The sequence below is a fragment of the Panthera tigris genome, chromosome D3 (genome assembly GCF_018350195.1).
Source record: "Panthera tigris isolate Pti1 chromosome D3, P.tigris_Pti1_mat1.1, whole genome shotgun sequence".
Classification (NCBI taxonomy): Eukaryota; Metazoa; Chordata; class Mammalia; order Carnivora; family Felidae; genus Panthera; species Panthera tigris.
Window position 1 is genome coordinate 14802402 of NC_056671.1, and position 17367 is coordinate 14819768.

Sequence of the window (17367 nt, forward strand, 5' to 3'; positions counted from 1 at the left end):
AGGCTCTGAGCAAGCTGTCAGCACAGAGCCTGATGAGGGGCAGGGCTCAAACTCAAACTGTGAAATCATGACCTGAGCCGAAGTTGGATGCTCGACCGACTGAGCCAGGCGCCCACAATTTACAAAATTTTAAAATGAGTTATCACGTAAGAGTTGCTATTGGCTCAATGTTTGTGCCCTCCCAAATTCACATGTTAAATGCTAACACCCAATGAATGGTATTTGGAGGTGGCACCTTTGGGAGGTGATTATAGGTCATGAAGGTGGAGCCCTCATGAACAGGATCAGTGCCCTTATAAAAGAGACCCCAGAGACCTCCCTTGCCCCCGTCCCTCATGTGAGGACACAGTAGGAAGACAGTGGGCTAAGAGCCAGAAGTGGCTCTTTCCAGACACTGAGTTTGTGAGCATCTTGATCCTGGACCTCCCAGTATCCAGAACTATAAGGAATAAATTTCTATTGTTTACAAGCCACCAGGTCTATGACACTCTGTTACAACAGCCTGAACATACTAAGACAGTAGTATTGCATTAATGTTTGTTTTTTTTTTTTTTTGGAATCTGATCATTGTGTTATGATGTAACAGAAATATATATATTTTTTTCTTAGGAAACCTGAAGTATTTAGGAGTAAAGCGAAGTATTTAGGAGTAAAGTGTTGTGATATCTGTAACTTACATTTCCATGGTCCAGAAAAACAAAAGCAGGGGATAAACACATGTGACAAAAAAAGATTAATCGGATATTCTGGGTGAAGGACATACGGGTATTCGTTATATCTTCTTAACTTTTCTGTAGAAACATTTCAAATTAAAATATTAAAAAAAGAAAAGGAGTGGAATATACGTTATCAAGTTCTGTGGAGAGGTCAGGAAACATAAAAGGTCACAAGTGTCCCTTGGATTTAGCTCCATGTATTTAACCTTGAATTCATGGCACTTAAATTCTAGAAGGAAACTCCTAGATGAATATTTAATTACAAATTGGAACAGGGAGTGGAAAACAAGAACAGGGTGTGATGTGAGAGAATAACGTGCATGTAATTAGTGCTTTGGTCAAGCCAAGAACATAAAGGAACCGTCGCTAGAGGGAGAGGTGGGGTCCACGTGGACACTGGAGTCAAGGTTTGGGAGCAGTTACGTTTGCACAGTATATGGAATGATGGGCAGGGGTTCCTAGGGAGGTAGAGTATGCATGTTATTTTTTTTAAAAATTTTTTAATGTTTATTTATTTTTGAGAGAGACAGAGACAGAACGCGAATGGGTTAGGAGTAGAGAGAGAGGGAGACACAGAATCCGAAGCAGGCTCCAGGCTCTGAGCTGGCAGCACAGAGCCCGACGCGGGGCTCGAACTCACGAGCTGTGACATCACAACCTGAGCTGAAGTCGAACGCTCAATTGACTGAGCCACTCAGGTGCCCCTGCATGTTCTATATAGGGGGAGCAAGGATGAGCACTGAGACATCAGCTGTGTCCAGAGCATGGGATGTGGGGGTGGGTGATGGAAGGAGCAGCTGTGAAGGCAAGTAGGGAGTAGATTTAGAAAAACCTTGTTTTCCGGGCTGAGCACTTTGACCTTTACCTGAAGAGGTTATACCTCTTGTCTACTTCTGGAAGCCAGAAGATGGCTTCCACAGTTTCTCTACACATCGGAAAACACGTTTCGTTAAGTGCTTCTAGGTACTCAAGCCAGAAGCCAGTGTACCTTTCTTGCCATCCAACACCTTCAGCCCCCACACCCAAACAGCAGCAAAGCCTGTCAGTTCTGTCTTCTAAGTATGTGTCTGTTGATAGTTCTCCACCTCTACTGCTACCAGCCTGGTCCAAAGACCATCACTGCTCTTCTAGTTGGGCCCCTTGCCCCAACGCCCCTCTACTGCCCAGAGAAAACGATATTTAACCATGTGTCGAACCACATCACCACCTCCTCCCCCTTCTCCAAAACTATTAAATGTCAGGATCCTTAACATGGCCTGGTGGGTCCTGTACATTCTGGCTTCTGCCCCTGTTTCCAGTCATACTTTGTCCCATCCTTCCTTGTCTTTACTCAACCTCAAACATGTTTATGGGGTTTTCAGTTCTTTTTTTTTTTTTTAATTTTAATTAAAAATTTTTTTTCACATTTACTTATTTTTGAGAGAGAGAGAGAAAGAGTGTGAGCAGGGGAGGGGCAGAGAGAGAGGGAGACACAGAATCCCAAGCAGCTCCAGGCTCTGAGCTGTCAGCACAGAGCCCGATGCGGGGCTTGAACCCACAAGCCGTGAGATCATGACCTGAGCTAAAGTCAGACACTTAACCTACTAAGCCATCCAGGCGCCCCGGATTTTCAATTCTTTGTTGAAGCAAGGCTCTTCTCTGACTCTGGGTTTTTGGTTGCTTTCTTTCTCTTCCCTCTGCCTGAACCTCTCTCTTCTTCACCCCAGTCTTTACCTGGTTAACCCTTGTATTAGTTTGTTAGGGCTGCCATGATAAAGTCCCACAGCTCAGCTGACTTAAAAATTTTATTTTCTTATAGTTGTGGAGGCTAGAAGTCTGAGTTCAAGGTGTTAGCAGAGCTGGTTTCTTCTGAGGCCTCTCTCCTTGGCTTGTAGATGGCCGTCTCCTTGTGTCCTCATGTGGTCTTTCCTCTGTGTATGTGTCTGTGTCCGAATATCCTTTTATAAGGACACAGCCCTATTGGATTACGGCCCATCCTAATGACCTCATTTTAACTCAGCTCTTTCAAGACCCTGTCTCTACATACAGTCACATTCTGAGGTCCTGGCAGGGGGTTAGAACTTCAGCATATGACTTTGGGGGGGGACATAGTTTAGCCCATAACTACTCTTCTCAGTGTTTAGGTTGGAGGGTAAATGCTACTTCTTCAGGAAAGCATTCACTTACTCTACTCCACCCAATCCAAATTAGATTTCCTGTTATTTTTGTATATAGCACCCAGCTTGCTTTCCCCTCTAATAGCCATTCCACTTTATGATTGCATGTTCATTTGTGGATCTCCACTGAGAATTTAAGTGCCACGATTTCAGGGACCATATCTTTTCTGGTCACTGCTGTATCCCCAGTGTCTAGCACAGTTTCTGGCCCATAGTAAGGAATCAGTGCAAATTTGTTGAGTTAGTGAATTAATGAAAAGTCCAGAGACTGCACAGAATCTAGCAAGTTTGTGTCTAGTTAAACTGAGACCAAAACCATTGAAAGGAAAGATGATTCTCACCCATGTTTGAAGATGTGCAGAACAAGTGATTTCACACCAGCCCTCGGCACCCCCCCCCCCCCGACTGCAGCCTTTTGGCATGAAATGCGCAAACTGTGGTTGGAAATTGATTCAAGCTCAGAGGTAGGCAGCTGGGGAGAACACATTTATAAAATTATTGCTGATGTGTGCTGTGACATAGCCCAGCATGACACCACAAGCCAGTGTATGACCAAAACTAATGACATTGGGCTTTTTGCTTAAAAGATAAGATTCTACCTTAAGTAGGGACTCAGAACAAATTTCATTCTTGTTCAATTGTTTTAGTTGTTTGGATTTAGACTTGATTTAAATTGGTTTTCTAGGTGGAACCGTTTTTAAAATTTAATATTTGGTAAGGTTTAGCACATCAGTGAGATTTTCCTCCAGCTTCTGGTTCACAGTCTCTGGAAGATCACTGTGAGTCTCAGACATTCTCAGGAAAGTCTGTAGATTCCAAGAATCTTGTTGTTAGAAGGTTCTAGAGAATTCTTTAATTCAGTCCTCTGCCGGCAAAAGGTCGTTTGATTTTGTCCGGGAGATTGTTCATTTATTTTTATTTATCTAGCAAACATTTATTGAGTGTTTGTTCTCTGCTAAGCACCATGGGTTAACAAAGAATAATGAGTTATAATATTCACTCTCAAATTTGCTCCTTGAGGGCAAGGGCCAAATCTTGGACTTGTTTTCTCTTATGTGGTGCCTGGTTTACTGCATGGTGACATTTGTCAGTTTTTGCTGCCCAATGTCAGAATCTCCAATCTCTTTAGAAAATTTCCCACCGCATGAGTCTTAGTGGGAGGCAGGGCCCTCCTCCCATCGTAGGAGCCCCAAACATGAGGTCCTTGCTGTCCTAGTGTCCTTTGCATCTCCCGTGTGAGATGTGACCCAGACTTGGCTAATCAGATGCACATGTGTAAGGCTTTGAACTGGGAGTGGTGTTCTGCAGAAGTAGGAGCAGTGGAGGATCTCTTTTGGAGATGGCAGGAGCAGCAGAGGGCTTCTGGAGGCCAGTGATGGTGCCAGTGTCTGCACTCAGTGCCCAGGGGCAGGAGGGGCCGAAGTCTAGGCTGTAGCCCCTCGGGTCAGTGGCTGCTGCAGTCCTGTCCTCTCTGAACGGCTCTTGTCACCTGGGTTTGGCAGTAGTGGTGGCTGCTGGCCAGCCTGCCTTTCTGCCTGTCCACGTGCCAGGCCTGGCTCTCCAGCCTTCCTGGTGGTTCTGTGAGCTCCCCACCATCCCCAGAATGCTTGAAGGATCCAGAATTGGTTTCTGTTGCTTACAACGTGACTTGTGTAACTCCTGGTCCAGTAACCCGGAAACAGCAGTAACTTCCTCACTTTTCCATAATTCACTTTAATTTTTATTCTGAACTCCCCATTATATTGGGTGGCAGATACTTAATCTCAGTCAATTCAGGATTTCTTTCCCCCACCCATCTTTTTTTAAGATAACATCTAAAAGTACTTTTTAATATTATAAAAGCACAGAAAGATAAAAAATAGAGAAAAATGCTGCAAATCATCGCAACTACTCTATTCAGCAACTGTTACTTAAACTTTCTTCTTCATGTGCAATAATGCAAACCATTCTCTATGCTGCCTAAAACATTTTAAATATTATTGAATCATTTTCCTTGTGATTTCTAGCATTTTTAATTACAATTATGAATTCTGTTATAAAAATTTTATTTTAAAAGTGTATACGTTATTAAAAATTAAAGCTATGGAAGAGCTGAAACCATAGTATAGTGAACACTGTATACCCCTCCTTCTAGATCAGTTGTTAATGTTTTGCTAGATTTGCTTTCTCTCTCTTGTGTACCTGTATGTTTTGCCTGCTGAATTATTTGAAAATAAGGTGCAGAAATTCAGGTATTTCATCTCTTAATAGTTCACGCATTTTCCTAAAACGTCTTTCTCCGGCATAATTGCAATACCATTATCAGTTCAGGAAATTAACAGTACTTTCACAATATCATCTAAAATCTAGTCCATATTCAAAATTGTCCCAAGAATGTCTCTTATAGCTGGGTTCTAAGAGTATCTTTTCTTTTTTAAGTTTCAGGGGCTCAAATAAGTATCTGAGTATTGGAGGTTGTTGGGGGCTGAGGCTTGCAGTCCTCTGGGAGGAAGTCTTTAAGATGGTTTCATGTACCTGGATCCTAGCCATTTCCCCTCCTGAGTTCTTGCTGGCTTCTTGGGTGAACCACTCAAAGCACAGATCCTAGTACTTCCAATTTCCAATTGGGGTCTCCAGTGATAGTCCCCACTAGTGGGGCTTGGGGGCAGGTGCTCCCCTGTGCCCAAACTCCTCTATTTTTTCTTTTTATCTTGTCTTGAAGGCAGGAAACCCTGGTCTGCCTCTTTGTGTTTATTTTCCTTTGGCCCAAGTCCCTTCGAGGTTCCTTTTGAAATTTAAAAGCCTTTTTTCCTGCTTTCATGGTCTGACCCCTTAAATAGAGAATGGCCATGGGATAATAGGGAGGACACACTGGTGGTAGGAGAAAAGAACATCAGTTCATCTATTACCCTGCCTTATTTGTTCTGTGGAGACATTAGCACATATATTTAGCTGTTATGCCCCCAAGGGGGCCATACTTGTTGTTAAAAAATTAAGATACTCTGACCTGGACCACTAACCCCATCACCCTACAAGACAAGTTTTGCTGGTGTGTATTGTCTTCATGTTTTTCCTATGTCTATTTTTAGATCTTTATGACTATAATTAATGTGGTGACAAATTAATGCTATACAGTGATAAACAGCCATGTCCTCAGCCCGCGTCCCCCAGGCAGTCCAGCCTCTCCCTCCGGACATTTCAGAGACCTTCAGCAGTGAATGATTGCACGCCCAGAAGGGCAGGGCATCTTTAGGACCCCGTCTGAATCCATTTGATGGGTCAGCACCAAGACTTCCAGTCTGTTTTGAATATTCCCGTGGAGAAAATGTAAATCGGATCAAATCACCCTCCTACTTAAAACTCTTCATTGGCTCCCCATTTCTCTCTGAATTAAGTTCCAGCTGCTTCACAGGGCACACAGGCATTGTAAGGCCGGCCCTTGCTTTCCTCATTAGCTTCTTCTCTTATTAGTTTCCCCACCTGCTTCCTATCTTGCCTCCTGCTACCCACGTCCTAGCCAAACTGAACCCATTTGTTCCTTAAAGATCCTGCGCCCTTTTTGGATTCTGGGTCTTCTCACAGTTTCCCCTGCCTGGAGTTGCCTCACTAATTACTGCCAACCTTTAGGTCTTAGGTTAAAATGTCATTTCTCCTGGGAAGTGGTCCATGAACCTTCCCGGTCCCGGTTCAGGTTTCCTGTAGCTCTTTGAACCTTTGTTGTAGAACTTACAACAATTTCTTATTCTTTCCGCTAGGACTCTGAGCTCCAGCATCCATGCTTATCTTGCTCATCATTTTACCCCAACTGCCTGGCCTTGTATTAAGTGTACATTGGAAGAAATAATAAAGTTTGCATGTGCATTCATAAACGTGTATGTGTCTATATGTTTACTCACACACACACACAAGTAGGAGAGCATGAACAGATGGGAATCAGAGAATGGGGAGGATTTGGAATACAGCTAAGAATGTAATAATGTCACTGCAAGGGTGCAAATGGGAACACTGGTGTTTGTGTGTAGATAACTCAAAATCTAGTAGCTTGGTGCAAGGAAGCTAGCATAGCTGACACAGACTGGGGCAGGAGATTGTTTTACCAAAAATTTGTATCGTAGGTGCATCATCATGGCATCTTAAGGCCTCTTAGAAATAAAAGCTTACAGAAAACTTGGGTTGCCTATGCTTTTACAGTGTGAAGGAAGCAAGAAATTAAATGTGTGACATCTGCCCTCCACGCCCAGGACAGAGCAAAGAGAATCCTTTCTTGTTTCTATTGGGAAGCAAGGCATTCAAGATCAATATTTGATCCTATGGCCGTTAGAAACATGATAATGAGGGGTGCCTGGGTGGCTTGGTCAGTTAAGTGTCTGACTTCGGCCCAGGTCATGATCTCACAGTTTGTGAGTTCGAGCCCTGCATCGGGCTCTGTGCTCACAACTCAGAGCCTGGAGCCTGCTTCAGATTCTGTGTCTCCCTCTCTCTCTGCCTCACCCCTGCTTGTGCTCTGTCTCTCAAAAATGAATAAACGTTAAAAAAAACAAAATTAAATAAAAGGAAACATAATAACGAGGCTGCGCCCCAATACAATTTTCCACCTGTCCGTGCTTCCTGCCTACCATAGACACCAGCTCCTCACTCTGCCAGGTGCCATCTGTTTTGTAAATGTTGGCCAGCCTGCTGTGAGTAATAGCTGCCCAGTCACCTAGGGGGCAAATGTCCCCTTTGTGATGCAATCGTGGGACGTCTGCATGGGAGGTGTTGTCCACCTCTGGCCAGCCAACAAAGTGCTCACCGGAGGTGGAGCTAGTCCAGACAGGGTGTCCCAAGAAAGGCAGTGACCGACTAGCTAGGGCTTGGCATGAGAGTTTGCTTCTCAAGGAGCTGGTTTTCATTTGTGCCATAATATATAGAGAGGTTTGTTCATATATTCACTTATTTGCTCTTTCTGTGACCCTCTACTGTAGTGAGTACAAGCCTAAATTCCAACAAGGAATGAATGTGATGTATGAAGAGTTAGGAAGGAAGAGAGGTGTGTGTCACACTAGAGGCTGTGTCCCATCTAAAGGAGGCTGCTGCTTCTCAGCTCCGGCCAATTGTTTCTCTGAGATAGATTTATATGACTGCTTTCCAGATGTTCCATTTTCTCTCCTGCAGTGGCCCTTCCTGCACGGGGATTAAAGATCCCCACCCTGTTGACTGGCTTTGGCCAATGCAACGTGGATGTAAGAGGCACATGTCTCTTCTGGGTGAAAGGTGCAAGCACGGTTTGTTGTGTCTCCTTTTCCTTCGGCCACAGTGACTCTCAGTGTTTCACATGGAACTCAGGGAGAGACAGGGAGCAGAGCCACAGCCTACCCACAATGGACGTGTGGTGTGAGTAACCAGTTTGAGATTTTGGTGTTTTTACTGTAGCATTGCTCATCTATTCTGACTATATACCCAGTATTCCAGATCTTTGGATTTTTTTTTTCATGAGAAGCCATAAATCCATATTTTTGTAAAATATGTCTATTTTAAATTTTATAATGAACCAATTCTATATATAACATATATGTACATGAACAAAATTGGGAGTGTGAGCCAAAAAATATGTGCGGACCATTGGTTTCCTACCTCTAGGCAAGACACAAGGTACATTGTGATATACAAAACAGACATGCTCCTTACCTTATAGGGCTTACAGAAACTAAATGCTAGGAAGAGAAAAAGGTAATTATTGAGGTGTCCTTGTGATAAACACTAAAAGAGAAATACAGGGTACAGTGAGAGCTATCTAAGAGGAATTAATCTAGATGAAGGTCAGGAAAGGCTTCACTAGGAGATAGGAAGGACTGGCTAGGCCAAGGGTATAGCACTGGGGTTGGGGGCAGGTGAGAAAGGCCGTGAGTTGGGGAAGTAGGAACTCTGACCCTAACCCTAACTTGAAAGTTGAGGAGCTGAAAGAATTTCAGTATAGCTGGAGCTCCAAGCGACAAGAGGTGACAACTCAAGTGATAAGGGGGTCCTCGTAGGCAGGCCATAAAGAATAATTTGCGCTTGAGCCCAAGGGTAGTAGGGAGCCACCGAATGAATCTTAGCAAAGGATTGTCCTATTCTGAAGTTGTGGGAAAGTGACATTTAATCATTAATTTTTTTATTGATTTGTTTGACATATCTTTGTCCACTCTGTGGCAGGCATTGTGCTAAACCCAGGAAATGCAAGAAGAAACCCTGTCCTCGAGGAACACACAGCTTAATAAGGTTTCTGACACAGAGACACAACTATAAGTAAAAGGAGAGAGTAGTATATGCCATTATCTATTCATTTACTATTTATTCAACAGACATGTTTTGAGCACTTACGTATGTGTGCCAGACAATTTTTGTACACATTGGGTGTATAGTAAGACATTATGGATCTTACAGTTTAGGTCACCTTGTAAGGCAAAGTTTCTTTATTACTGAAATGGAAAAAGTATTTGTATCAAAACAAAATCTTTGTGATGTTTACATGAGAGAAAATGCTTAGCATAACGTCTGGAAGCTAAGTGGTCTATAAAAGACAGCTATTTACTACTGTTATTATTATTATTAATTATTATTTACCTCAATAAGGGAACAGTTCCTAAGATCAATATCATTAGAGGTATTGGATGTGAAAGGAGTCAACCCAGGGAAAAGTGAATGGCTCCAGCGAGGTTAGAACTAATTAGGGCTGGCAGGAGTGTGTGTGTGTATCTGTGTGCATGCACATCTGTGTGCACATGCATGTTGGGAGGGTCATTGTAGCATGCCTTTGACAAGTAGAAGTATCAAGATTGTGATTGACAGATAGCATGACCTTCCCTGAGGTAGGAGAGGAAAGGAGAATATGGGGAATGAGGCTGAATCATAAAGTTTATGCACGGAGAGATTTATAGAGAACACAGGAGGTAGATACGCAGGCATTTCCTGCCTGATTCAGGATGTGTGGTCATTTGGAGTGCATAACCATTGGCAGGAAGACCATAATCCTTTCTGAATAAGTTAAGAGAATAAATAAAACATTTCCAGGGCATTTGTCACCTCTGCTAAGGCCCTGCAACATTAAACTAAGGCAGGCAGATGTGTATACTAAGGCTGAGTCAAAAGGCACTCTCTGCATTGGAAGTAGGGGTGTTGGGGGGGGCAGCCATTTCAACATTGAACAAATCTTTCTAAGTGTAGGGTAATAATATGGTTATAGATGCTACATAAAGATGCTGTATTACTAGCCAGATTATGAGTACGTCATGTATACACACGTATATTTTGCTAAAACATACAGAACAGCACTGTCCAACAGGCATATAATAACAACCACATATATAATTAACATTTTTCTAGTATCTACGTTATAACAGTAAAAGGAAACATGTGAAATTCATTTTAGTATTTTATTTAACAGAATCTATCCCAAAGGAAATGCTTATAGTTCAACATGTAATCAATATAACAATTATTTATCAGATTTTCTACATTCTTTTTTCATCTTTAGTCTTGGAAATTCAGTGTGCATTTTATACTTAATAGCACATGTCTGTTTTGACCAACCTCATTTCAAGTCCTCAATAGCCACATGTGCTAATGGCTACCAATATAGGACAGCACAGAATATAGAACAATGACTTTCAAATGGTTTTTCACCAGAGTAAGAAACACACACACACAGACACACACACAAATGAAGCAAAACTTTTATGAAGTAATAATCACAGTATGAAACTTACACTCCAGTGTTTTCTATTCGATTCTATTGAATTTTTTTTAAAAATGCTGGTCATGACCCACTAAATTGATTTTATGACCACCTGTGGGCGGAGGCCTGCAGTTTGAAAACCATGGGTATGGAAAGCCTGCAGGGTTACATCTTGAATGGGAGGTTAGAGGTATAGGTTCTAGTGTTGGTGCTGAAGGCAAAAATCTTGTGTGGCCAAAATTACCTTAAATTGCCCTGGGCCTTTACAAGGGCAAAAGATAAGAATTAACTTCTCTTATTTCTCTTTGCATTTTGATTGTGACCTTCCTTCTCTGAGGCACTGGAGCCAAATTCTAGTGTGATTGGTTTTAAGAGCTGCAGGATAAATTTTTTTCTTTCTCATAATTGAATTCAGATAAGGTAAATGTGTGTGTGTTGCCAACACCCTGGATACAATAGATGTGCAATTGATTTACATATAATTCTCCTATATGTGTAAAGTCTTATAGGATCCAAGAAATGGCCCTGGGATGAGGGCCATGAACCACCCTGAAATGATATGCAACTTAAAATTGTTGTATCTTGTCTTCCAAAGGGTTTTTGTTCCAACAAATGCTAAGGAAACACATTGGTCTAGTGTGCTTGTAAGAATGTGGGGTAGACTTTCCACCTGACCTGACCACACCTCCCTCTTTGGAGGCATGGGGGCGGTGAGTGGGGGGCACCTGCAGAAGGTGTGGAATCTGGCTCCTACGCTCATTCTCCTAGGTGCTTCTTCTCTCCTGGTCACGGCTGATTGGACAGGAGGTGGTCTCTTGACTATATAGTTCAGCCAGTCAGAGTCTTTGTTTCTGGAGAATCTGCATAAAGAGAACTAGAAGTCAGCCGTGTGGGGGCTGGAGCCATTAAGGGTGTGGGCATGTGTGAGGGCCAGGGTTGGTATCATGGCAAGCTAAAGCCCAGATAGACTTAAGTTACAGGGAAGCAAGAGGGTAAAACTTGCAGAGGAGGCTGATTTGCAGAGCAATTTAAGAAGTAGAATGAAGCCGGGGCACCTGGGTGGCTCAGTTGGTTGAGTGTCCAACTTCGGCTCAGGTCATGATCTCGTGGTTTGTGAGTTAGAGCCCTGCGTCGGGCTCTCTGCTGACAGCTCAGAGCCGAAAGCCTGTATCAGATTCTGTGTCTTCCTCCATCTTTGCCCCTCCCCTGCTCGTGCTGTGTCTCTCTCTCTCTCTCTCAAAAATAAATAAACATTAAAAAAAATTTTTTTTTAAATAGAATGAAGCCAAGAGGCTAGAGCGGTATGGGCCTGCAATTTTCTGGGTCCTGTGAGGGTAACTCAGTGGTTCTCAACAGGAAGTGATTTTTGTACCCAGAACCACCTCCCCACCCCCAAGAAGGGGATATTGGGCAGTATCTGGAGACATTTTTGATAGTCACAACTGGATGAGGGGAATTGCTATTGGCATTTAGTGGGTAGAGGCCAGAGAGATGCTGCTTAAATATTCTAGAATGCTCAGAACCAGCTCCCACAACAAAGAATGATCTAGCCCCAAATGTCAGTAATGCCCGGTTGAGAAACCTCTATGGTAGTATTATTTTTCTGCCTGGATCTTTCTAATAAATTCCACTGTATTTAAACTATCTTGAATATATTCTCTCCTTCCCCCGCTTCTGTCTCTCTGATAATAATACTAGCTAATGTTTATTGAATACTTACTATGTGCTAGTCCCATGTTAAGCACTTCCCAGAGATTATCACATTTAATCTTCCAAATCAACATTATGACAGGAACTATTATTAGCTCATTTTATGGATGGAGAAACTGAGGCTTAACTCAGTTAAGTTGCCCAAGACAGGAGTCAGCTTGGCTTCAGAGTTTAAGCTCTTAATTATTATGCATAGGGACTAAGGCCAAAAAGCTATAAACAGCTGCCACGAGAACTCAAAAGGCTCAGTAGCTTTGGGAGGGGAGCATTTAATTTAGGAGCAAAAACCTAACATGCTCAATAGCAACTGAAGATAATACCATGTTAGAGTCTAGTAATCCTAATAATTAACATTTTCAAGTGTTTACTGTGTTCAGTACTTCTCTGCTTTGCAAATGTTGGCTTATGAGGCTGGCTTTATTATTATCCCTATTTTACAGATGAGGAAACCATGGTACAGTGTAGTGAAGTAAATGTCACAGAGCTAGTAAGTGGCAGCTGAAATTTCATTCCAGATGTTCTGGCTTAAAAATCTGTGCATTTTCCAACATACTAGGCTCTTTCTCAGTACAAGCAAAAAGAAACATTTACAGTATTGAATATAAGTCAAGACCCTTGTATTTTACAAGATGCAAATTAAAAGAAGGGGCACAGGGAAGGAGAGAACAGTGTGAGTTGAGATTTAAAGGTATAAAAATGCAGGTTCAGATTCAGGGGGTCCATTAATGCTACTGTGTCTAGGATGGGGGACTGGGGTGGATGCCTTGGATGCTTGACTTAAGCCTGAAATGGCAAAGTGGACCTAAAGCGAAGGAATCTTAAAGTCCTTGGTGAAAGTTTGAGGCTTATTCTGTTAGTCCAGGAGAGCCACTGGTTTGGGGGCAAAGGAATGAAGATTATGGTTAGGTAAGTTAGAAAGAGTCCCCTTAGAGGGAGCCTGGGTGGCTCAGTTGGTTAAGTGTCTGACTCTTGGTTTTGGCTCAGGTCATAATCACGCTGTCTGTGAGTTTGAGCCCCATGTCTGGCTCTGTGCTGCCAGTGTGGAGCCTGCTTGAGATTCTCTCTCTCCCTCTCAAAAGAAAGAAATAAACTTTAAAAAATTAAAAGAAGAGTCTCCTATGGCAGAACATACATTGGAACAGTGGGGAAGTGGAGTCGGAGACCTGCCAGGTGAGACTGACCTTGGCCAGAGGGAAGGGTGTGCTGAGGATGTGAGAAATGTTTCAGAAGTAGAAAGGTTTGGCTCAGTATATGGCTGGATTTAGGGCTGTGAGAGAGAGGAGGTAAAAATGACAATAAGATCTTAGATGGGGATTTGGTGGTTGGTGAATCTGGAAAAGGACTATAGCACATGGGACAAAACATTTATTTTTTAAAAGTAAAAGCAATACAGGGTGCCTGGCTGGCTTAGTTGGTAGAGTGTGCGACTCAATCTTGGGGTTATGAGTTCAAGCCAAAAATTGGGTGCAGAGATTACTTAAAAATCTTAAAAAAAAAAAAAAAGTAAAAGCAATACACCTTGACTTTTGAACACGGTAGAGGGAGTACAGTTCTTTAATCCTAACCCCTAGATATAACCCACTTTTATTTATGGTATTTATATGTTTTTATAAACCTGTGTGTGTGTGTGTGTGTATTAACCTTGGGTTATATTATTTCTTCATTTCCCCCACAATATATTATTTACTTCTTTCCAAATTAATTCTTATACATTTATAACATTATTATTAATGGCTATATAGTATTCTACTGTTTGGGTATATTAAGATTCAGTTATAAAAATTTGGGTTTCCTGTTGTTTTCTGTTTCTTTGTTTGTTTGTTTGTTTGTTATTACCAACAAAGCAACAGATATCTTTGTCTTTCAATTTTTGTGCCAGTAGATTTATGCAATAAATTTTTCACAGAATTCCTGGGTCAAAGGTTAAGCACATTTAAAATTTTGATGAATTCTTCTAAATTGCCGGATAACCAGGTTTTTAGGAGAGGTTAATGAGTTCTGGTTTGGTCGAGTTAAGGTCAAGGTGCCAAAGGCCAAAGATCACTGTGGATGCCCCCAAATCAGTAACCTAGGTTAGGACCGTGAACAAAAGCGACATCTAGAGATATGCTGGAGGCAGATCTATGAGAATTCTAAGCTCTCCTAATGATTTAAGATAATAAATTATGCTTCAAATCTAAATATACACTAGACACATTAATTATAAAAGGTTCTCAATGTACTGTGAAAGTGTATACACAGCATATGAAAACACAATTCCATCTAAAATTTACCATAAAACTAAGACATTAACTGTGATAAATATTAATTAAACATCCAAATGATGATCTTTCTTGCTTCTGTATTTAAATTTAGAAATGCTTTTGGAAGAGGATGGTTTGGATTCCTCAGATCTCTTAAAAGCATTTACCAAATGTCCGTGTCCTTTAGCTAAAGACCACCAGAAACCTACTTTCCATCGAACAAGCTGGGATTATTCTTCATTGCAGCACTGAGAGGAAATGTGCTATGGGAACTGTGGGGCATCTTGGTAGGAGTGTGTTAGGAAGGGCTTAGTATAGGATGTGGACTTAGGGTGGTTAAGTATTATTTCTGGTTATGTCTGGGCATTTCTGGAAGAGATTAGCATATGAACTGGTGAACTTAAGTAAAACAGATAGTAGCCCCAATTTGGTGACGGCCTGCATAGAACAAAAAGGTGGAAGAAGTTTGAATGAACTCTGTGTGCCTATTTGAGCTGCTCCTGCCCTTGGCATTCCTGGTTTCAGGCCTTTGGACTTAGACTGGAATCTACACCATTAACCCTTTGGCTCTGGGACCTTGAACTATGTGACTGACTTTCCTGGGTCTCCACTTTGCAGAAGGCAAGTTGTGGGACTTCTCAGCCTTGATAACCACATGAGCTAATACCTTATAATAAATCTCTTCATGTAGAAGAGATCTGTATCTCCCATTGGTTCTGTTTGTCTGGACAACCCTGACTAAATCATGGGTTAATGGCCTAATTCTTTTCCATTCATTTCATTCTGTGCAAGAAATCATTCCAGTGGCTTTAGAGTTATCCCAAATAATTGGGTATGTTCGATGCAAATGTAGTCGGTGGCTCAAGTGTGTGGAGTGGTTAGCTGAAAACTATTCTGTAAAATATTTGACCCGAATTTTCTCCTCTTTGCCGCACACACCTTTTTTAATCTATCAGCAGCTCTGCACAGTCTCAGATCAAATAAAGGCCCTCAAGAAACCAGTGATGGCTATCAGAGCTCGGCACACTTCATTGGAAAGCCATAAACACAATTACTAGATCATTAAGGATTGTAAAACAGAAGCTTTGAAGCAACATGCACAGAATTGCCTTGTTGGGCATGAACGGTGTCCCACACATGCCAACGCCTCCCTGTTGGAAGCCACCTGGGAAAAGACAAAAGATTGTGAACAGAAATGTCTTAGAGGCATAAGGAAATCTGATAAGGAAGACCTGGGTTCTACTCACAACTCTGATGCCCCTTGGGTGATACATTAATTGAACTCTCAGAGCCTCTGTTTTTCTTCTGGAAAATAGGTATTAAGGACTGATTTCATCAACACCTTAATTCTTTACCCCCTCTGTTAGGTTCCTGGGGCTGCCTTAACAAAGTGCCATACACTGGCCAGCTTAAACAGCAGAAATTTATCGTCTTACAGTTTTAGAGGCTAGAGGTCCAAGATGGAGTTGTCAGTATAGTTGGTTCTTTCTAAGGGATGGTGGGGGGTGAAGGGGATCTGTTCCATGCTTCTCTCCTTGGCTTATCGTTGGCTGTTCCCCCTGCCCTGTTTCTTCACCTTGTCTTCCCTCTGGGTTTCTGTGTCCAGATTTCCCCTTCTAAGGATGCAAGTCAGACTGGATTAGGACCCACTTTAATGACCTCGTTTGAACTCAATTACCTTTATAAAGACCCTGTCTGCAAATAGTGTCACGTTCTGAGATACTGGGAGTTAGGGCTTCATCATATGAATCTTGGGAAGACAGTTCAACTCATAATAGCACCCCTGTAACCACAGCCTTACCAGTTCATCTCACAAAAGAGGCTGAGTCCATTTACCCATTCTTTGAACCTGTGCTAGCCACATGACTTGGATTGGCCAATGGGATATTAGCAGTGGTAATGCAAGCAAAGGTCTGAAAAAGCATACATTTCTACGTTCACTAATTTTTCTGCAATTGCCATGGGAAAATTCCCAGGCCAGCTTGCTGGAGGATGAGAGGCCTGTGTTGTGGAGCCAGGTCAACCCAGGCATTTTAGATGAGGCCATCTTAGATCAGCCAACAGCCAGCCAAAACTCAGACATGCGAGTGAGTCCAGCCAAGATCAGCAGAGCATCTGGGTAACTGTCACTTAACCACAAACATGTGAGCAAGGCAGCAAAATCAGATGAGACCAGCCCAGGTCAGCTGAACCCCACGTAAATGTTTATTACTATATGCCCTGGAGTTTTTGTAGTTGTTTGTTCTGCCATATTATTGGGAGACTATATGACTGATACAGAATTAGTCACATCTACTGAGGACCTATGAGAAAGTACATAGTGTTAAATGAATTGTAGCCATGGTATTCTAGTGTTTTACAACTGTTGAATATTACATAGAAGTAAAAAGTCACCAATATACAGTAACATGCTGTGTAATAATAGTGATAAAAGGTTTGGAATGAACAAAGCTAACAAATTGGGCATTGGGTGTAAAGTGTAAACATGGGTATATACTTACGCACATAAGTCATTCATAATATTATATGATGTCTGCTCTGTGTGGATTCTTAGAGACTACCTGTGAGAAAAATGAGGCTCAGAGAATCAAACTGACTTATTCCAGGTCATATAGCTAGTAAGCGGCAGAGCTTTCACCAGAATTTGAGATATTTATGATTTGTCTAACATGGGATAACATGGTATTTTCATATCTTTTCCTGAGGAAGCTGTTGGCCTTAAAAAATTAACAGGGATGATCACTTTATCTCTAGAAATCTTCTGTCTTGTTTTGAAGTTTGAAGTTGGGGCAGAAAAGGGGATTAGACATTCACCCATCCATCCATCCACCGATCTTTCCACCCATGCGTCCACCCATCCATCCACT

At 42.0% G+C, this 17367-nt stretch overlaps 1 protein-coding gene and 1 long non-coding RNA gene across 11 annotated transcripts in view; both read left to right on the forward strand.

The window, feature by feature from the left end:
- The window catches only part of SUDS3 (SDS3 homolog, SIN3A corepressor complex component), a 111454-nt gene that overhangs the window by 60699 nt on the left and 33388 nt on the right, over positions 1-17367 (forward strand). For 9 of the 10 annotated variants that reach the window (XM_042961673.1, XM_042961675.1, XM_042961671.1 and 6 more), the window contains one exon: positions 6607-6778. The exons of the other annotated variant lie outside the window; for it this stretch is intronic. In XM_042961673.1, coding sequence (XP_042817607.1) covers positions 6607-6763 — 157 coding nt within the window. In that variant the 3' untranslated portion in view covers positions 6764-6778. Of the gene's footprint in view, positions 1-6606; positions 6779-17367 lie in introns of those variants that run through there. 10 annotated transcript variants of the gene reach the window in all.
- LOC122232434 lies at positions 7412-9925 on the forward strand. The gene is made up of 3 exons (XR_006209773.1): positions 7412-7765; positions 8148-8224; positions 9026-9925. It is a non-coding gene; the product is annotated as an uncharacterized LOC122232434 (long non-coding RNA).